This window comes from Coccinella septempunctata, chromosome 8, assembly GCF_907165205.1.
Source record: "Coccinella septempunctata chromosome 8, icCocSept1.1, whole genome shotgun sequence".
NCBI classification, from domain to species: domain Eukaryota; kingdom Metazoa; phylum Arthropoda; class Insecta; order Coleoptera; family Coccinellidae; genus Coccinella; species Coccinella septempunctata.
In genome coordinates this window covers 17,651,496-17,674,580 of record NC_058196.1, presented here as the reverse complement: position 1 = coordinate 17,674,580, position 23,085 = coordinate 17,651,496, and the positions used below count along the sequence as shown (strand labels likewise).

Below are 23,085 nucleotides of genomic sequence, written 5' to 3'. Positions count from 1 at the left end.
TACTAATAATTCGCATGAAAAATCTACCAAATCCATGGCGTTAGATGCTTATACTATGAAAGAATTGATCAGGAAAAAAAAAAAACAGACTCACCCTTGTGACACCATCTGTCGACCCTGTCATAATGACGTTCATTGGGTCCCACTCATGAGTCTGCGAGAATGCAACACATAATATCTGTTGCATCCTATCCGCCCTTCCCACACATGTATTTACGCTGGCAACTTCGTCACCATTGATTGTCCAAATATGCAACCAAGTAGCAGCACAAGTCGCTATATCACCAGTCAAATCATTGACGGCTACTGCCGCTATTGGACCAGCATGCCCCCTCAACTGGCGCACAAACATACCCCTGGATAAGTCCCAGACTATCGCCGTGCAGTCTCTTGATCCGGAAATGATGACGTTGTAGGCTGGACTTGCAGCCAAACAAGTGACGGCATCGGTGTGTCCATATAGATTATATTTTATGTTCAAGGCCTTTTTTCTGGCCTCATATTCCCATACTGTTATAACCTGGAAAATTAAGATAACCCTTATTACCCCATGATATTTCACAGGTATTTGAATTTTTAACTAGTCAAACCGCTACGAAACTGTTAATCTGATTATTGGGGTGTAGGAGGGTTGCTTGCTAGTTAAGCATTGAGAATAGAAAGAACAAACAATCGAATTTAATCAGAAATATTTCATCGCTTTTCAAAACATTAGCATTTTTCCAGTTAGAAGATGTCTTGTGTTGTTTATACACAGTTATGTATTGTTTAATTGCGATTAATTCAATTTTTCATTTGAACCATAGTTCGAACGTGGGGATACAATTTTAAACTATAGTTCAAATGAAAAATTGAATTCATGATTATTCACAAGGTGGGTTGGTTTATAATGTCTTTTTGTTGGTATAGGGTGGTTTCTAATAGCCAAATCTATAGACCATGAACGGCGCAACTAGCCCTTCAAGGATTTAGTGGTCTTTCACACACGACATCTCGAAGGATTCTCTGAGTTTGAGAAAACGAAAAAAGAACACTAGCTCAATACAAGACACTCTGAAAATGAAATGTCATTGCAATTATATACACTGCGCAAAAAAATTAACGCACATTCTGAAAATCTCAATTTTAATGAAAGTTAACTCTACATTGACTTTATAACTAATTTTTTATGTTCTCTCGGGAAGGTTTTGAACGAAACAAGACACATCAAATGGAAGAAAAATTCAGGATTTCACCGAATCTTATGTGAAAGAAGAGAAATGAACAATTTTCAAAATACTGAAATGCTGATAAGTGATTTAATACTTGGTATTTCCACCCCTTGCGTTAATTACAGCTCGGCAACGACGGTTCATACTCGAAATGAGTGATCTTAAAATGTTCTGATCTAATCCTTCCCAGATTTCTCCGAGTTGGATTCCTAAGTCATTAAGAGTAGCTGGATGATTTTCTGAACTTCTCAGCCTTCTATTGAGGTTGTCCCAAACCTGTTCAATCGGATTGAGATCTGGACTTCTTGCTGGCCATTCCATTCGATAGACTTCAACCTCTTCAAGGTACTCCTGAACGATGCGCGCACGATGGGGTCTGGCATTATCGTCCATAAAAATGAAATTTTCACCAATGTATGGGGCAAATGGCACTACATGCTCTTCAAGAATGTTCCTTATATACTTATCAGCATTCATAGCTCCATTATCAACGACCACTAGGTCTGTGCGAGCAGTCAAAGATATTCCACCCCATACCATAATCGATCCAGTAGTATTCAGGAAATTGCACTGAGCGTATCTTTCATGTGGTCGTCTGTATACTAGGGAACGTCGATCACAATGGTAGAGGCAGAATCTAGACTCATCTGTGAAGAGAACTCTTTACCAATCGGCGTCCTCCCAATGGATATGCTCTCTCGCAAAATCCAAACGCGCCATTCGATGGGCTGAGGTAAGAGCTGGGCCTCTTGCCGCGACACGAGGCCTTAAATCATATTCTCTGAGGCGATTTCTTATTGTCTGAGTGCTAATTTGCACCTCATGAGTTTGCTCAAGCTGAATTTGAAGGAGGCGAGCGGTTGCAAACCGTTGTCTCAACGAAGAAACTCTCAAGTTACGTTTTTGAATGGCAGTTGTTACCCGTGGTCTACCCTGTCCTGGTCTTCGGACATTCATACCTGTCTCCCTGAATCGCTGCAACATTCTGGACACACTTGTATGGGAAACTCCAAACCTTTCTGCAATTCTTGTGTATGTCCACCCTTCTTCTCGCAAAACTACCGCTTGGGCACATTCCTCTTGGGTCAAATTACGTGTTTCGCGTTGCATAGCGATCGAGTGTAGAAAATCAAACAAAAGAAAAACTATTGATCACTAGAATTGATCGAGAGCAACTGATTTTAGAATGGAGCCAATATATTCAAAATCTGATAATATCATCTTTTTTATTCCTGCTGGGAAAAAACATCTGTATTGAAGAAAACCGTTGAAAGTGGATAACATATGCATGCATAATTCTGATAAAAATAATTATCATTGAGAACACCTTCAGATGTAGAATAAATTTGAGATTTCCATAATGTGCGTTAATTTTTTTGCGCAGTGTATTTAAGATTTTAAAAAGAACCCAAAGTTATTTTATGGACGTAATTTGTTATTACTTAGAGATAATTCAACGGAAGTTAACGAGCCCGTTAATGAAAAATTAAGTTATTAAACTTAAAAGTAACTCTCTCAGTGAAAATGTTAACTTCATTAATTAACGATTAACGAGTTTGTACCCAGCTATGACCCATACATGGTAAGAGTATGAAACAGCCTCTATATAACAATGAAAAAAAAAGCTAGTACCTACACTACAGTTTTTACAGATTAATCTTGAAATATCAGGATTTAATGAATGCATTAGTTGACTTACGGTACTTGTTCCAGCGGTGACTATCAATCTTGGCGATGGTGTAACACAAGCCAAGATCTCTCCATTATTCTGAATAGCACTTTCACAAACAAATACGGCTTTGTCGCTTTCATAATTCCCTATACGCAGTGAGTGATCAGCAAAACCCCAAGCCACATATTTGTTATAGGTTGGTGGTATGAGAACCTTATTTTGTTCCACGGCGAAAACATTCTTATCAAAATGCAAAATTTGACCGACTGGACTCTTGACCTCTAAAATAAATTAAAAAATAAAGTATTCATTTATATATTTTTAGTGGGAATAATACCTTTAATTGGTTGAAGAGACGGCCTCAAATTGTCCAAATGATGAAAGAATAATTTTTCTGGTTGAGGAACAGAAAAAGCTTGAACTAATGAACTGGTATCTATTACAGAACTTCGATTATTGTTATTATTCCCCATCTTTTTAAACGGATGAGGTTTTTTGAAAAGCTGTTTGGGAATTTGACCAAAGTTATTGATGAAACCGATTGTCGCGTTCTTTTTCAGTGGATCATCGATGCTGTAAAGTAATCAAGTTAATCATTCAACAGATCTGAAATTATCAGTGGTGAACTCACTTATAAATATCTACATTGCCTTCGTAAAACAAATGATGAAAAACGTTGACTGCGTCTATGGCTGGTTGGCCCTGTTGCTTATAACCAAATATGAGATCAATCCAGTGGTGTAAATTTTGGGAGACATAGTCACACTCGAGAGCTAATCTATGTACTCTTATGAATTCTCTAGTGTCTTGTTTTGCCCAAGGAGGAAGTACAACGTCCCCTAAAGCTACACCATTTTGTTTGACACCTATAAGACAAACAACAAGATTGAAAAAAACGCCTAGGCAAAGATGTGCTAGTGTAGCATGAGGTCCACATCATAGACTCAACTATACGAATAATATTAATTTTATGGTCTCCATATATCTATTATACTTAAATTGACAATACGTCTTTCATGCTATGAAACATAGATAAACACATTTTTTCATATTAACTCGCTGACCTTTCAGAGATGGCAGCAGTTCATTCGGTTCACGTCATTACTGAGGGAGTTTCACCCCCCTGCTATGAAACGAGTGAAGCCAAATCGTTGTCAGAAAGGAACTTACACGTATATGCGCGAATTAAAAATCCAAAAATAACTAAGAAGGTATTGATTATAGTAACCAAATATTTGTATATTAAATTTCTCCAATATTATGACCCCGTCATCGTAGACAAACAAATCTTGCATTAGTTTGTTTATGTTCAGGACCTCACAGAGGCGCCAAATGGTGAGCACAAAAACGGTAGCCCTCAATTGAAAGCAATTCATTGAAATTTATTCTATGTATGTAGTATGTATAGATTTTTGTAGTCTCCACTACGGTTTAGCATGATGCGTAGTCTGTTATGGACGACAAGTTAATTTTTTGTGGATATCTATATTTTTGTCTAAAAATGTAAATCTTGCTCCAATTATAGAAGTAGGAACTTCTATGATTGGAGCAATTACAAAACAAATGAGGATAAATTAAATGTATTTATCAATCATTGTAACATCGCTGTGGGCTTTCAATTATTTTTTCTTATTATGACTGTATTATCGTTGAGTCCTCAACCCTTACTCAAATAACGTAAACTTTATGTTTCCAAAATCGTGTAAATGATTGAAATCAGAATATTTCGAACCCCCCCCCCCCTTGCGATGTTGCAATCATTTAGTGAGAATCTGTATTAGGTATATATATTCCTACCTAGGTCAAATTGATTCCTATTTTCTAAAAATTCTGGTAAATAGAAAAACTCTGGAATTAGTTCCTTAACATCAGCCATATTGTGTTTGGAAGCTGACAACCATGCTTCTTTAACCGAATGGAACATCCTATCAGCTAAATCGAAATGGCCACCTTGTAATTTCAAGAAGTGCTGTGTGAAGGGCTCGATCCTGACCAAATAGGAGCAAACAATCATTGCACTAGAATAATGAGTACCATAATGGTAGGGCGGGGTTTCGCCATGAGGATCATCCCATTCCTGAAAAATTATTCTAGAAAATCACTGTTTCACAAAATATGCAGTATTTCTAGAAATTTCAAAATAGGTAACTGTAAATGTATTGGAGTCCTTGTAGTGAAAGTAATGATCTTGGAAAATTGATAGTATTCAATCTCCAAAGCAATGATCAATTAATATGCAAAAATTGATTTCACTTGAAAATGGTGCATTTTATCCAATTTTACCAGGAATACCTTTTTTTGTGCGAAATACCCGTACATATTATAGTTTCATGTTGAAGGAATAACTACCTATTTGCACACCGAAGAAGTTTGGGTTATTTTCACAGCGAACCACCTTATTTTGATACACCCCGGGTGATTTTCAATTCATTTAATCTGGTATTAAGCCACTATTGAATGACTTTTCCGAATTTTATTATTCTGCCGTCCTAACATGAAAGGTCATATCTGCAAAATTTAGGTTTAGAGAAAATCCGGTTTGTGTTTCTTTTCATTGTCATTGTATTACACATAGTATTTTAACAAACTCTTCAGGTTTTATTTTACATTATGTCGAAGAATATAGAACTTAATTGCAAAACATAATTTTGATTTATCTCTTCCCGGTTAGTAGATATTTGATTATATTATATTCATCAGATTTTGCAGATAGGACCTTTCTTGTTAGCAGGGAGGTATTATTATAGATTTAAACAATCTTTTGAGAGTCCTTGGGGGATCTACCGTTCTTGGGGGTCACTTTAGAGAGGAAAAGTACCAAAGTTTAGTTTAGGTCCTTTCGTTTGCATAAAAAGTGTAGCACTTTTCTTCACTCGATTTTAGTACTCGCTTGCTGATTGAATTTACACCAGTGCAGAGGAGGTGTAGTTTATCTATATCTCCTTTTGACTATGTGTAGATAAACTACACTTTCTCTACACTGGTGTAAATCAAATCGAGTGTAGAAAAGTGCTACACTTTTTATGCAAACGAAAGGATCTTTTATGTTTAGATGCTCTATATACGCTCAAATTTTGGCCACCTATTTCAGAATCATCCTTTATACATCTTTTTCATATATATGTATATGGCTAAATAAATTATTAAGAACAACCGACCGACACATGCGAGCAAGTGAGGCGCAGGGAACCATTTTGTACAGTGACGGCTCGTGCCCTTAAGGTGTGAATTTATCACTAACTCCTGTTCATTCTGTAACATATCTAACAACTTCGCTTTTTGCTTTGCGGAACAATAATTTTTCGTCGAAATTTCCATAACGACTTTCAAACCCAGTTAAATTAAAAATTACTGTCAACTACAAACAACTATATATGTGCTTGTGAATGAGCAAAAAGTATTATTTGAAAATACACAATATTTCCGCCGTTCTTCTTCTTATTACCTGGTTTATACATAACTGTCCCCACTCATTAGAATATTGAACAAAAATAACGTTGAACACTCTGTATCTCGCTTATGCTTCGAAAGGGGGTATATGTGATAACGCAAAAATAATTCTGCCGGTGTCATCTAAACTACCAAATGTGTTTGTGCAGTTTATGATGAAACACCCTGTATATAAACCCTACCTTAGATGAATCTTATACAGTGCTTGTATTATATGTGACAGAATCAGATTTCAGACGCTTGCGTATACATACCTACTGGTTTTTGACACCATCAAAGAATAATTTTGATATTTTGATACGGTATATGACCGAGAATTTTTTCTAGAAAATAACATATCTGCAAATTTTAAGACATGATTGGTTGAAGTTACTTGTCTGTCATTGCGAAAATCATTCAATGTTATGGCGTACAATCAGTAACAGCGTATAGAATTCAATAATAATCTTAGAAGATCAATTGCAATTCATTTATGCATAAGAAAAATAAATAAAATATTACCTTGAATCTTTTCTTGAACTGTTCTAATCTCTCAGGACTCTGTGCACCCATGGGTTTCGTGAAGTCCCTGAATGTTGACGGGTGTGTGAGATCCAATTCTTCCGTATCATAATCAGCAAGAATCCAAGGAAACACGGGATATTGCATAAGATCGTTATAAGAACGACCAGCAAGTGTGTTCAGGTACATGAGGTACTGGAAATTCGAAATTTCCCCTCTCTGGAAATTGAATGTAACATCAATTTGAAGAAATATAGATACTTTTACAAATGATGTGAAAAATCCTTTCCTGAGGAATTATTGAGACGCCTGAAACATTATTGTGAGACAATTCCATTTTGTTTTTAAGCGAAATCTTCATAAGAGATATCAATTAAAGCGTCCGTGGCTTGGTGGCTAAAGCGTTGGCTCAGTATATCGCAACCACAAGGTACCAAGTTCAATCCCGGGCTAGGGACAGATACTACGATCCAGAGTCGTATTAAGATATTGATGCCCGAGGCTTTTGAATGTTTTTTTATATTGAATATTTTATATGAGAAACTGCCGGCGGAATGATCTCTTTTAATGAGTTCTAACTCCTGTCAAGAAAGAAGAGCCTCACCATAAAAAACACCCTGCATATTGGAAAAAATTTACCCTATATCTCCGGGATATAGCCAGGAGGAGAAATGGAAGACGAAAAAAAGTATTTTTTTATTTTGGAGCACTCTGTATGTTTCGGTTTAATCTACAAATTATGTGCTGGTACGAAAAATAATAATTCAGTATTCGAAACATCTAACGGAGATTCAAATGTTAGATATGTGTGCGTATCTTTTTTTTAACTCACCACCCATCTTTGTGTAACGGTAGTCTCTCCGATCAGATTGCTAAGCAACCCTGAAGCTTGTTCAACATTTGCAGTTCTCTTCTGGCCGGCAACTGATTGTTGTGCACTATCAGATATTCCAGTAGCTGAAGCCATGAACCGCTGATAAACTTTATTTCGGGATTTTCTTGGAAAAGCCAGTAAGTAATTTCTACCATCTCCTGAAAATACTTCTAGAGCCATGGGCTGAAGAAGATACCTTCTTTTGTGAACTTCCCTGCAAAAAAAATTAGATGTCAAAACTGAGAAATTGGATATGTCTGTGAAATATAGAATGAGTAGAATATTGAAGTTGGCTAAGTAAATATTGAAATATTGGTTATTCTAGTAGTTTCCTTTTAGGTCTTTCAAGGTGAGATATGCTATGTATTAATGGTGCTTTGTATTAAAGTTGTGTTGATGACTGATGAATTTCTTGTTTAGTCTCTGCATTCTGCTACTTATAGGTTCTATTTTTGTCTTCTCGTAAAGATATTCGTTGGCTGGGTTCATGTAGTGGATTCTTCGTATGTCTCATGTATCTTAGGGCCTTAAACATACTTTTGAAACACACATGGCGCTCACATCACTTTAGTCGCTTCGTTTCCTATCTTTGTACTCTATAATCTTTGGTTACATTGAATGTACAGGGTGGGCAAATTTCGATGTTTTAGCACTAGAGTTTTTAAACCAGAGGAGATACACAAAATCTGATACCCCATTCTCGTTCTCTTTTTCTGAGAAACTAACAATAGTAGTAGTCATTTTTGGCCACTTTCTTTTGTTTTCGAGTTATAAGCAAAAATTGGAAAAGTGGCGATATCGAAATTAATTTATATCTCCGCTAATACTGATGATAGAGCTCTGAAATTGAAACATTACACAGGCACTTTTTTACGTAGAATCCAGTGGTGTGCTCGCCTTTTTAGCAGGATTTTTAATTACGAAGCTATGACCCAAAGTTATGTTTTTTTAAATGGGAACATTAGATTTCTGTGCAATTTTTTGAATGCTCAATTTTTACTGATTTCGAAAATATATAACATCATATGGTTTGTATCAATATAAATAATAGTTTTCATTAAATAAAATACACAAATAACCTTCAAATTAGGTGACTAGAACGAGCGGTACGAAAATCAAAACAAAAACAAAACGGCCATGTGCAAATATCTTAATGAAATGGCAAATGGCCCTCGAATAAATAATTTAACCAGTCTTAGTATTTTAAAACACTACTGAACTACCAGGTGACGCTCAAGCAAATTTAGTCGCTTCGTTTATTATCTTCCTAACCCTATAAGCTTTGGTTCATAGTTCATGACTAGCTCGCAATATTGGAACGACAATTCTTTCGGAATTGTTGTTTCCAATTATTATTGATCCTTCCGACGTGTCCGGTTTGGCACTTGGAGTTCTGTAGAATTCTCTTTTTCATTGTATCAAAAGTGGATATTCAGATTTTTATGGATTTCTTAACGTTTGAAAATACACTGCGCAAAAAAATTAACCCACATTATGGAAATCTCAAATTTATTCTACAACTGAAGGTGTTCTCAATGATAATTATTTTTATCAGAATTATGCATGCATATGTTATCCACTTTCAACGGTTTTCTTCAATACAGATGTTTTTTCCCAGCAGGAATAAAAAAGATGATATTATCAGATTTTGAATATATTGGCTCCATTCTAAAATCAGTTGCTCTCGATCAATTCTAGTGATCAATAGTTTTTCTTTTGTTTGATTTTCTACACTCGATCGCTATGCAACGCGAAACACGTAATTTGACCCAAGAGGAATGTGCCCAAGCGGTAGTTTTGCGAGAAGAAGGGTGGAGATACACAAAAATTGCAGAAAGGTTTGGAGTTTCCCATACAAGTGTGTCCAGAATGTTGCAGCGATTCAGGGAGACAGGTATGAATGTCCGAAGACCAGGACAGGGTAGACCACGGGTAGCAACTGCCATTCAAGAACGTTACTTGAGAGTTTCTTCGTTGAGAAAACGGTTTGGAACCGCTCGCCTCCTTCAAATTCAGCTTGAGCAAACTCATGAGGTGCAAATTAGCACTCAGACAATAAGAAATCGGCAAGAGGCCCAGCTCTTACCCCAGCTCATCGAAGGGCGCGTTTGGATTTTGCGAGAGAGCATATCCATTGGGAAGAGGCAGATTGGGAAAGAGTTCTCTTCACAGATGAGTCTAGATTCTGCCTCTACCATTGTGATCGACGTTCCCTTGTATACAGACGTCCACATGAAAGATATGCTCAGTGCAATTTCCTGAATACTACTGGTTTCGGGGGAGGATCTATTATGGTATGGGGTGGAATATCTTTGACTGCTCGCACAGACCTACTGGTCGTTGATAATGGAGCTATGAATGCTGATAAGTATATAAGAAACATTCTTGAAGAGCATGTGGTGCCATTTGCCCCATACATTGGTGAAAATTTCATTTTTATGGACGATAATGCCAGACCCCCATCGTGCGCGCATCGTTCAGGACTACCTTTAAGAGGTTGAAGTCTCTCGAATGGAATGGCCAGCAAGAAGTCCAGATCTCAATCCGATTGAGCAGGTTTGGGACAACCTCAATAGAAGGCTGAGAAGTTCAGAAAATCATCCAGCTACTCTTAATGACTTAGGAATCCAACTCGGAGAAATCTGGGAAGGATTAGATCAGAACATTTTAAGATCAGTCATTTTGAGTATGAACCGTCGTTGCCGAGCTGTAATTAACGCAAGGGGTTAAATGCTTATCAGCATTTCAGTATTTTGAAAATTGTTCATTTCTCTTCTTTCACATAAGATTCGGTGAAATCCTGAATTTTTCTTCCATTTAATGTGTCTTGTTTCGTTCAAAACCTTCCCGAGAGAACATAAAAAATAGTCAATGTAGAGTTAACTTTCATTAAAATTGAGATTTTCAGTATTTGCGTTAATTTTTTTGCGCAGTGTAAAATAACAAATAACGGAGTAGAAGTGAATTTTTGATGAACAGTTTTTTCTTACCTTATATCATCATATGAAAATCTTGAGCACTGTCTCATAGCTCTTGATCTTCGAGGCGATCCTGGATTAGGCAAAATCGGTTCATATTCATTTTCATTGCTGGAAACACTCTCAATATCTCTTATCTCTCGATTCTTTAACAAAGTGAATCCATCTACGACGTAACAATGCTCTTGTCCAAAGAGCAATAATCCTTCTGTTGTATCTAAGCCCTGAATTCTTGCACACCTGAACATATACGTGATCTACGGAAGAAAAATTATCAAGAATGATCCAAGAGTTCCTTAATCAGTATACCTTCTCATTTTCCTCCAATAGTCTCATCAGAGTTTGATTGTCTGGAGCAATAGATGGTAGTTCCTCTTCGTTGTCGTTATCGTCCTGGCCTTCTTCGGGGTCCGATTTCAATCTGGTCAATGATGGTAGAGCTGTTAAGGGTAAAGGAGATGGTGAAGGCTCCTCGATTAAGCTATCTGATCTTTCAGGTTCGGATAAACCTGATATACTATATTGTTGGTGAGCTTGAACAGCGTAATAGTACTCTTTACTGTGATTACTTGTGGCAACCTGTGGAAATACTTTTATTGAAAGTAACGATCAAACAAGAGAGTGTTAACTATCCTAAACAATTTGAGAGAAATTAATGATATAATAACCTACTGCTGATATAAGAAATAAAAATCAAAAACTTTGCTCGTTACTCACCTATTCCTACCATACGATAATTTATACTCACTTTATACTTCAGAGCGCCTTTGTCATGTTCAGGCCTATAGGGATAATGCAAGTAGAAAAGATCGTTCTTCATAGTCTTTTTCCTCATTCTGTTAGGACCCTCTGTCATATCCAACATCCATTTGTCTAAATGACAAGGCTGTAGTGGTCCCCATAGTCCTCGTTCTCGCGTTAGTTCATTTTCTGTTTGTAACCATTCTTGATGTACATATCTCTGAGTGTGTTGAGTAGTGTTTTGATGTTGCTGCCTCCTCATTTCAATTAATTCTCTGAAATGAAAGGAATTCATATTATTATATTATTAGCATACTATACGTTACTACTCCGTAGGTACCGAAGTACCCCTCAGAAGCTTTTTGTAGCTTGTATGAGTTCGAAGAACCAGTTGTGTTCGGTATAGTCTTTGTTACTGTGTCCTTACGCCACCTTAGGCACAGCACTGTTAATGTATTCCTCTGACAGGATACAATGTATTTCAGCCAAGTTAACTAGCCATCATCAGAAAGATCTGAAAATTTCAGCTAAAACCCACCGAAAATATAAACGTCAACAACGGTGATAAAATCTGAGGGGCGAAAATCACACTATTATAATATCTACATTATGCACGTCGAAACCGAAATGAAAACCTATATAACTTGAGTGTTGTTTAAAATAACGATTGAATGAATAGTTGAAAAAGAAATCAGCAATACAATAAAATAAAATTAAGCACCTTATGTGGAATGGAAAAATGAGAAACAATAAAAATTGGACTGATTGTTAACGCAGGTGTATATTTCTTGGAACTTAGTGCTCTATGGATCTCCAAGATCTCCAGAAGATCTAACTGAAAGCCCTTTTCACGAATGTGTAACACCCTCGCATCGGTTCTTGGGTCGTAATTGTGTGCTGACTGCAAGATGTGGTTGGGATGACGCATGACCGTCACGAGATTGTAGAGTTAGCTAGTAGCCAGAGAGACGTATTAGTTGTAGGAACAAAATATAGATTTAAAAGGCGCATCTACAAAAATTGAGTTTTTTAGCGAACAGTTCGCTATCAAATATCATTTGATAAGAATAAACCTTACACTTACAGTATCAACAGCCTTGAAGGAGATCTGAGCGTCTTCTGTGTACGTTCCTAACAGTGAAGTGTCAGTAGATTTTTGAATTTCTTTTTCGTTTTTTCCTATTTTTAAATGAATAACCACTGATATATTTATAGGAGATGTTTTCCCAACATAGGGGTCCTGTAGCGTTCCTCAATCAACTAAAGAACAGAAGAATCATCACTTGGAAGACCGAACCAGGTCGAAAAGCCTTCCCGGTCAAAGGCAAGATTTGGAATATTATTAATTTCAGTGCTGAAAGGATTTCTAACGACGAGAATGATAATTCATAAATTCAGCAAAAGATTTTTGACGCAGAGATGATATTTTCCACAGTGCAAATGGAGAACCAGTTATGTACTTATGATTAATTAGTTTTTCTTCAGTTATCATCACCTCTTCGAATCAATTTGATGAAGGCTGTACATATTATTAACTTTTTCTTTCTCGTTTTCTGCTCTGGTTTTTTTCAGATATAATTTCGAAATGGAATGAGGAAATAAATTTTAATGTCAATAGAAAAGAAGCCCTTCAGTATTAAAAGCTCATTCGGTAAACAAATTTGTCATCACTATGGAACATTGTCGTCTATCTCCATTTCCGTATAATCGCTGTCACTTGTCGAATCCATGGTGACTTTTGTTTATTATTGGAGCACTTTATTGATATGAAATCGATTCTGTAGAGCGTCGCAAGAATAACCGTACAGGGCAGATGCTACACGTACAATAATAAAAAAAATTGGTTGCAATTTAAAATCTTTAGTTTTGATGAGTTATTAATCTGAGTTCATAGGTCACTGAGTAATAGAACAGGTATATAATCAAACCACTTTAAGTTAAGTGGACGTTTCATCGATATATTTCGACTTTTCAAGGCTGAAAGAGCTCGAATGAATAGAGTTTAAGTAGTTTGACTATATACCTTTCCTATTACACAGTGACCTATGAAGTCAAATTAATAATTGAATGATGTGAAATTTATTTAACTATTTGATGAGTTAAAATTTTCCAATTGAATGATCTTCACATAAACACTCTGTACATTTTAGGTACATACAGTGTTAAAATATCACATATAGGCGAAATTGAAAAAACGTCCTCAAGATATAAAAAAAGAATTTTCATAAGAATCCCAATAACTCGTAAAGCGTTAAGTTTGTACGAAAGGAATGTCATACTGTTGAGATTGTCCCCAAATCAGCTATCTAAAGATGCAAAAATATTCTAGGTGTGCCATTTGAGAAAGTAATTGGCTGTTTTGGGTATAACCGGCAGTCGCAGTAGTCCGAAAACATTATGGGGAGGAAATTCATTGTCGAAAATTTCCAACTTGCAAATTTTCAGAACAAAACAATGATAAATTCTCCATAAACGTCAAATAGACCAACGCGGTGAATCACTCGGTAAATATTTCACGCTGAAACGGCAATGAAACACAAGCACCCATGTGGTCATCAATTTTATCAACAACATAACCTTATTTCCCTTGCATCTAACACTGTAATGAACGTATATTGTTCCGACAAAAATACACCCTCATTTTACAATAATTTTTTTAGTTTCATTTTTAAGTAATTTTATTTTGAATTAATTTTAGAGAGAAATATTTTCAGTTTCCAATTCAGGATTCCGACATCGTTCGGAATTGTAAACATTCCGCATCGTTTTTATTCCGTTTTCAGTTCTGAAAAACGATGTCGAACCGTATAAAACATTCTGAATTGGAAGATAACCGTGTGTTTTGTTCGCTAGCACTGATAAGTCTGTTTTACCGAATTTCGACAGTCGGGGCACATCTGATTTCCGCACCCCCCCTGTGGCTATAAAATCAGATGTTCCACCGCAGGTCACTCACTTACGCTTCAGTTACGATTCATTGACTTGCTGTTGACTTGCTTCACGCTCGATTTAAGATTATAGTGCCGTCCGCCGTCGTGACATATGGCATTTTCTTTTTCACCGTTCAGAGTAGAATTTTCTTTTGTTTTTTTTCTTTTCTTTGTCACTTTAATCTGGTGATTTTGAAATTTCCGAGTGCAAATGGCCAACCGAAACCATAGGTAAGACGACACTCCGCCATTTTTTCTTGTATATCATTGGAACTTCAGCCTCCCGTCATCCCTTACTCCCCGGTTTAAGTTCCACTCCTACTGCTGAAGCACCCCGCTGGCGTGGAAACTCAGGGGGTGCGGAAAGCACTTTGGAGTGGCGAAAAACTTCCTCCATCCCTTAACACCCTGGGTTAAGTTCCACCCCTACTGCTGAAGCACCCCGCTGGCGTGGATACTCAGGGGGTGCGAAAAGCACTTTGGAGTGGCTAACCCTCTGTCCGACGCTCACCACTGCTATTATCGAAGAACCCCGCTGGCGTGGATACTCAGGGGGTGAAAACGCACCTAGGGGTGAGCTGTCAGGAAACTGTGCCGTCTTGTTTCAGCCCCTAACCTGGCTGAAGTCCGATACCTGTCCGTTAAGTGTGCGTCTTAGGTTCTGGCTGGCGAACACGTCTGTAAACCCCGTATAACCTTTGAGATCGGATACTATTTCATTCCGTCCGTTTTGCCCTGTAAATTCACTGATCTCGAGTATTTCACTGTACGAATATTATAATAGTACCATTTGTGTTTCCTTGTACGAGTCGACAAATATAATTTGTGTACGTTGATTTTGACTTTCAATGGTTGTCGCTAACACCCCAGACACTGAGGAACCTTGTCTTCGGCTCGTAGCTACCAGGGTAGGTTTGCTATTTTCCCTTAAAGAATAGCTGGCGCTCGAGTACACCGAGAAAAAGCCGTTACAACACACTTAACAGATTCAAATAAAGATTCAAATTTGTGCATACCTTATGAGCTCTACATGATTGATCATCCATTGGAATGCTTCCTTTTTCCCCATTCTGACCTTAATTTTCAACGTCTCCTCCTTTCTAACCTTGGTTCGACTAGCCAGTCGCGTCAATCCGCCAGTGACCTTGTGAATTTTAGACTGAATCTGATTGTGCAGTTCCCAAGGTACTCGATAGGTCGCTTTTCTCTCCATCTCCACATAGTTAATCCACAATTTAGAAGAGGACTCGAACACTTGATCTCTAACTATTGTGAGGTCGGGTGCCTTCTGGTTAGGTCCAGGTGATGCCAAGGTTACTTTGAATACTTCTTCGATGGCCGGTTTTTTGCAGACGTATAATTCCTCCCATACCCTGAGCGCAGCCCCAGCCATTAAATTGCGGCCTTGGTGGGTATTCAAGCATTCATCCCTGGATTCTATATCGCTGCTGGGATTGACATGCCAAGTAGTTTTTATATTAGTTTCTAGCATAACGCGCATGTCTGCTGTTAACTGAAGCAAGCAATAGGTAAGGCAGCCTATGAAATCCAATTCATGGTTACCAGCTCCGAATATGATCAATCTGCAAGAAAAAAAATGTTCATTATTTGGAACTGTGACTTTTTATTGAAAGGAGAATTATGATGCTGAAAGTCTATAAACTTTTCTAGAAATACGCAATATAGTAGGATTCTTGAGAAAATGAAAATGATTAATATAAACAAAATGAGAAAATTAGAAGACCTAAACAAACAAACATTTCAAAATCCAAGAAAAATGGCTGAAAAATTTGACAGAAGAATTTCTACCAGATGTAAAAACCATGCTAGCATTGGGTCCTAAGTTTAGTGTGCCAATAGTATGCGTAAAATTGAAAGTATTACGTTGGCAGCACAATGAATTAATAGAATGAACACTAACCTGTTATTTGTGAGTTTATGTAAAGCTTCCAACACTGACATTTGATCTGCAATAGTCTCCGTGGATCTTGAAAGGAGAAACAAGATGCACCTGTTTAGACAGTGATACAAACATTCCAAGGACAAATTTCCTGTTCTTCTCTTAGCCTGTCCAATTAGTTTGATAATGAAATCGAACACGTCATGCGGATCCTTCTGCAAAGAACCCATCCATAATTTATCTACAATCCTAGCCGTTAGATAAAACACATTTGGTGCTATATGTTGAATATGAGCATTTGGTAATGGAACGATAGGTATAGCTGCTTGATCACCGACCAACATATCCGCAGCTAGAAGATGATCCATCAGTATGACTAACACATCAGTTTGATAACAGGTTTGTTGGCATGGGGTGGAGTTTCCAGGAAAGGCATCCAATGCTAAATCTATAACAGGAGAAGTTTTTCCAGTGTTGGACAAACTTAAAGAATCTACTATTATGACCCGAATGAAGTCCATTATGAACTGCCTGGCAGGATGTGTTGTGAGAGCCTCTTCTTCGATTGGTGTTTTGGGAACGACAACAATTCCGTCAACTTCCTCACCGGCGGGAGTGGAGGATCCGCTATCTTCAGAGCTATCGAAGAAGGAAGCAGGCAGGGGGAATAAGACTGACGCTAAGGCACCTAAGACTTCAGAAGACATAAATATTGGCATCACTTCAGGCATATTGTGGTAGAGCTGGAATAAAACCTGAAAAAATATTTCACACTAAAATCACAAATATTTTAAATCTATTACTGACATCTTCATAGTTTAATTAAATGAATTTGTACGCATCTCATTGGAAAATATATAAAGCAGCGTTAAAGACCACCGCCATTAAATAAAGAGCACAATCTAAAGTACTCAAACCGTACATCACAATACAATAAACTAAAAATGCCATATGTGAATGATGTCAAAAAAAAAACATCAGTACCACAACAAATTGAATGGTATTCGAATCCACTGATATAATCTCCGTTACGATCCACTTGCAACAGTAGACTCAGAAGAAAATGTGCAATCGACTGAACTGAGGAAACATCGCTATTTGTTTACAATATTGAATTCCATCAGGCATCAAATGGCTTATAGAATGTAAATCACTCTGATTGCAAATAAGGGAACAGAAAAAAATTCTTGGATGCGAGTGGGCATTGAGTTGTGTTCGAAACACCTCATTATGTTTGTCTTGGTATCCTAAAATTTCTTGAATTTTGGTTTCGCTACACCTCCTGATATTTTCGATCGATTATACTGAAATTTCATTAACATGTTAAAGTTGTTAGTAGTTTCAATAAAACACAACATTAAAATTTGACGAAACTTTTATGTTTTTTATCATGAGTTTAATATATTAGTTATCTGCATACGATTGTCTCAAATTCAATCAATCGTTGGTGTCCCTATCCGTGGATTATATTCAATGAATAATTGTTTTGTGGTCAAACGCCTCTCGAAAAAACAGCACTTTGGATTTGGAAATGTCCAACTTACTTTTTTCGTTGTCTATATGTGGCTTTCATTTTGTATTTGTTTTTGATATTTATAGCATATCTGGTTATTCATAATAGTCATTTACATTGATAATAAGCTTTTTTATTGATAATTAGCAAAGGTAGAGATGAGAAGCTACGCTATCATGAAAATACTAATTAAAACTTGATATTATTCAGAATGAATCGCATTTTATGGAAAACGTGGACCTGAAGTAATTTTCCGGATTGATTAGCCATTTTAGTGAGGGCTGGTTCTGTTTTCAGATTAGGGTTAGTCAGGAAAAAAATACTCGAGAATGCGTCATCTATTTTCTTCTAGCTGCTACAGTTCTCGAGACCCCCTCAGTAGACACCAATTTTGCCCACCCTGTACACTGGACCGCAAAATAAACCGGACAGAAAAAAATTTGCTTCAATTCAATCTTGAATAATTATTAATTTCTACGACCTATTTCGATAATTTTTGACAAGTTGCTGATGCTTTCATCTGCATCATGTCTGATATCGATTTCACGAACAGAATGAATGGATACGTTAACACATACACAGAAATTGCAATTTACGATTAACTTCTGTACATCCCGGTAGAAAAATTCAAAAACTGAATGATTTTTTTTTTATTTTCAAGTCCCATCTTAGCTGAAAAATTTGTCTTTTAATATCGTCCTTCGGATTCTTGGTGTTTTCCCAGCAACTCAGTTCTGTTATTAAATTAAATAAGTCTGCAGACTTATCGCGAATATTCAACCAATGAAAATAAAATGTTCACATTTTATGTAGAGACAGCTTGAAGATTAAATAATATCCATTGTTCTATTAAAGGTTGAGGGCAAAAAGTTATCACAGGATTCAATATTAAGATGGTTCCTCACCTGAATTATAGATATTGTGTGATTCTGGAGCCATTCAGGAAGAGTACTGACATCGCTGTGTATTATATGTCTAGCCATACTCAACAACACAACAATAGCTTCTTGGCATATGTTAACCCGCGGCGCGACAGTACTTATCGGCTGGTTATTCAATGTTGAGCCCCATAAGAAAGCCCATACTGTATCCAGATCGAAATTTTTTTCGCTTGGCAACATCTTAATAGGTTGTCCCATCATCAGGGCGGTCAAGAGGAAATACACCTCATAGACCTCTAGATGGGCGGGAAGTAGCCATTCTAAATATCTGAATCCTGGGATATGAAGACCCTCTGACTTGGAATCGTTTCCATAACTTGCAACATGATGAACACCTAGAATAACAGCCATTTTGTTGTGGGTTATTTGCTCTATGTGCCTCAGCCATCCGCCATTCCCACTGCCCTCGCGAAATCTGGAACAATAAAAAGCTATTGGCTAATGAGAAGAAAGTTAAACCTACGTTAGAAAATAAAGTTCTTTTGTACTATTACATTTTTGGGGATGCGCAAGTAAATCAAACATGGCATAATTCAAAGATGCCAGTCCAAAAAAACGAGAAGTAGAACTAGATTGGAAGAAGATACGAATATCTTTCTGCAACCCTTAAGACAAGGGTAAGGTTAAGATAAGGCAATCGAACAAGAAGACTGCAAAGGAAATGGCCAACTGACATAGTGGAATATTCAGAGATTCTCCCAATGTATTGTTAAATTTGGCAAAAAATAATCTCATAGAATTTGTATTCTGATTGCTGATCAATAAATGTTAACCAAATTTTTTTACAATGGGCTTGATTGGTATTTCACCCCGTATTTTGAAAAATAGCACTTGGTGACTCATAGATTATTTTTTTTATTCCGTAAGTTTCTTTCAAAAGGTTACTCCCTGCTATAAATCTGAAACGCATAGACATCTCATTGAAGTAGGTGGTCCCAGCCTATAAAAGATAAAAGAATCTGGGAAGATCAACCCTTCAGACGGCAAACTGAGTTACTTGATGTTACTGTGCTGAATGAATTTGTGAGATTGAAAGCTAGAAAAAACCTTTGGAAATTATAATTTACGCTTTTCATGAAAATTCGAAAGTCGTAATGAATGAATTAATTGAATATCATTTAAGACATTTGTAATTCGAAAAAGTAATGAACTTTGTTGTGTGATCTTTCAGCTGAATTGATGGATACACAAAAAAGTGAAACATCAATCAAGCCAAATGGAAAAATGAAACAAAATAATCTGCTCCACAAGAGTTGGGGATATCGTATTCAATCGTTTTTAAAAGTATGCAATCTTCGAGAAAATCGCTGTAAAATCATTTAAAACTCAATAACAACTTGAATCGATCCAATAAAAATCAGTATGAGACATTTCGTCAATCTGGTCGCCTTTTTTCTGTTTGGTTCTTTGCATATGCTTCATGAATGTTCTTATTTTGATATGAAGTCAGTTTATCAACGGCTTCGATTTGAAACGAGTTTTCACGAAGATATTAAACTCATACAGAGAAAGAAATTTACACTGAGAAACTCATACTTGGCATGACAAGAAGTAAATTAACAAACGCTGAGGCTAATAGGGCTATCGGAATGCTACAGGCTGGCCTAACTCAGGTTGTTGTAGCGCAAAGGCTCCAAGTCAGCCAAAGTGTGATATCTCGACTTTGGAATGAGTTCAGGGAGACAGGTTCCGTGTTGGAAAGACCAAGGCTTGGTGGGCGACGAAAAACAAGACTTAATCAGGATTGTTTCATCACCGTTTCGGCTAGAAGAAACCCTACATCTACATGTAGAATGCTACGGAATACTCTTCAAAATGCAGATGGGGTCCAAGTTTCCTTCGAAATCATCAGACGACGTTTCAGAGAGGTGAATCTAGGTTCTAGACGTCCATTAAGACGTGACCATAAGCGTCAAAGACTGGAATGGGCAAGGCAACATATCAATTGGAATGATCAATGGCGTAGTGTCCTTTTCACTGATGAATCCAGATAGGGGCGATTTTCAAATTCTCGAAGAATAATCCCATGCATACCCCTTAATCGTCGCTATGTCCAAGAAGTCCATCCATTATTGTTATGTATTGTAGTGTTATGGTATGGGCCGGGATATGTTTCAACGGGCGCACAGATCTACGCATTTGTCCTGGGCATATGCCTTACACTATAGGGAGCATGTCATTGACAATGTTGTGCCAAATTTTCACGCTGCTATAGGTGTAACTTTTCAATTTCTAGACGATAACGCTAGACCGCACCGTGCAGCCATAGTTGAGAATGCGCGCGAGGAGCTTGGTATTCCACATTTACCAATACCTCCGCACTCACCAGATTTGAATTGCATAGAACATGCATGGGATATGCTCCGAAGAAGATTAGATAATTATCAACCTATCCCAGAATCCTTAAATGATCTGAGAGAGCTTCTTCCCCGTTTATTGAACCAAATTCCAAGAAATGTTCAACAACCTCGTGTGTAGTATGCAAAGTTAAGCTGTTATTGATGCCCGTGGAGGCCATACATTGTATTGATAGTCTTAAAATGCTTGAATTCTCTGGGAATAAAATTTCGTTATTTTACTCGATATTTCGTAACCACCCTGTATACGCTGCAGACGTACAGGCTACAATTAATTTGCAACTTGAAATCATATCAATGAATTTTCATCACAAAAATCTTATTTCAAATATTTTTTTTCAATTTAAGTCAATATCCCCAACTCATGTGGAGCAGTTCATTTTTATTCACCAACAATATTCAGTATTCACCCGGTATGATTGGGTTTCAAGTTTCGGTCTTTAACTCTTCTTCAAATTAGTCATTACAACATTTGAATATTCGTTTGTCCGATTCTACAATCATATTGAGAAACAAATGAACACAAATTATTGAATTAATAAAAAAAAATTATTTCCAATTCACGATTAAAATTCAGAGAAATCTGACAACATTTCACTCCAATTGTCGAGCACTGTATTTGTCTTCTTAACTCAAGAAGCCATATGATGATGATAATTTAGGGTATGATCTTGATGGGTATCATAACTTATTGTTCAAATTGAATACCGACAGTTAATATTTCATGTAAACAAGAACTTACCTTATCATGAGAGTGGGGTTGGCACACATTGCAACCAAAATTCTCAATCCCCAAACCACAGTTGATGAATGCAAATGTGGTTGCATGAATAGTATTATCCAATCGAAACCTAAAGTCTTGCTGATCTCTTCGCTAACTGCATTTTTCTGTGCAAATATCATTGAGTGTAGGATACTCAAACACCTATTTCTCAACGTAATACGTTCGGTTTCAACTGTATTCTCTTGTTCTTTCAGTGAGATGCCTTTTTCACTGAGAGACAAAGGCTGCGGAATGGTAGAACATAGAAACTGACCAAAAATAAGTAGGTCGTTCTGTCTGGGTTGTCCGCTTAGGAGTACAGACAAGAGTGAGAAAAGAATCTGTTTTGTGGGTGGATGTTGGATATCAAGGATTATATGAAGCAGCTTTTCCACAAGATTCAGATCTCTCATTATCCAAACGTTTGTCCTTTTCTCGCTTGACTCAGCAGCTAGTTCATAGAGATGTTCCAAGTGGGACTTGAGGAGTTCACCTGGAGCTTCATGCCAAACTTCTAGATCGCACAAGAGATCCTGAAAAATAAATAATGAATAGTTATTTTGATTGTTATTGTCACTTGCGCGTTGAACTCAATCTTTCTATCAAGTTTAAAATAATGTTTTGGAAGCTTGTGTTCAACACCTGATACCATTTTTTACCAAATATTGAATTGCATCAGTATTATTTCAGGCGAAGATTATAGAGTAACCTAACCTATTCTAACTCTAAAATCTTTGATTTTAGGGTTTTAAGGGACAAAAGTGCAGAGTTACTGTGTACTTTGAACGTATCCGCTTGGAAGAGGTCCAATTCGCAGGTATTTGCTGAGAAAGGTTAGAAAAAAACACTTGAATTTTGATAGCTGATTTTATATATGTTGTGTACAATTTTATAACAGAATATTATTCAACATTGCCAGACATAATTGAACTTTACTTATTTTTTGAAGTTTGATTCTTATGCAAGTTACTCAGAGGAATATTTTGAAACTATATGTTATCAGCCAGACAAATCTTATATATCAAACATCCTCCCACATACATCAAAAATTCTTCGCAGAGAGATTACTAAGCAAAAGTTTCAAAGCAAGTAAGATATCAATGAGAACAGATTTCAGTATATTAAATTATTGGTTGAGTATTCACCAATTTTTGGAATACGATAAAATTTATAAATAAAATTCTCTCGTTCATTTTTCTGAGGACGAAGATTCAATGACTGCACAACGTGAACCGGAAATGTCGAATAATATTT

General features: G+C 36.8%; 1 protein-coding gene across 2 annotated transcripts in view; it reads right to left on the bottom strand.

The window, feature by feature from the left end:
• LOC123319538 (WD repeat and FYVE domain-containing protein 3) overlaps positions 1 to 23,085 on the bottom strand; it is a 71,854-nt gene that overhangs the window by 12,218 nt on the left and 36,551 nt on the right. For both annotated transcript variants that reach the window (XM_044906576.1, XM_044906575.1), the window contains exons 18-31: positions 21,811 to 22,364; positions 18,676 to 19,126; positions 16,279 to 17,012; positions 15,374 to 15,940; positions 11,435 to 11,702; positions 10,996 to 11,265; positions 10,699 to 10,943; positions 7,667 to 7,922; positions 6,835 to 7,053; positions 4,681 to 4,960; positions 3,515 to 3,749; positions 3,221 to 3,456; positions 2,911 to 3,164; positions 95 to 520 (exon numbers count right to left, since the gene is read on the bottom strand). In XM_044906576.1, the coding sequence (XP_044762511.1) occupies positions 95 to 520; positions 2,911 to 3,164; positions 3,221 to 3,456; positions 3,515 to 3,749; positions 4,681 to 4,960; positions 6,835 to 7,053; positions 7,667 to 7,922; positions 10,699 to 10,943; positions 10,996 to 11,265; positions 11,435 to 11,702; positions 15,374 to 15,940; positions 16,279 to 17,012; positions 18,676 to 19,126; positions 21,811 to 22,364 (4,995 nt within the window). The remainder of the gene's footprint in view (positions 1 to 94; positions 521 to 2,910; positions 3,165 to 3,220; positions 3,457 to 3,514; positions 3,750 to 4,680; positions 4,961 to 6,834; positions 7,054 to 7,666; positions 7,923 to 10,698; positions 10,944 to 10,995; positions 11,266 to 11,434; positions 11,703 to 15,373; positions 15,941 to 16,278; positions 17,013 to 18,675; positions 19,127 to 21,810; positions 22,365 to 23,085) is intronic.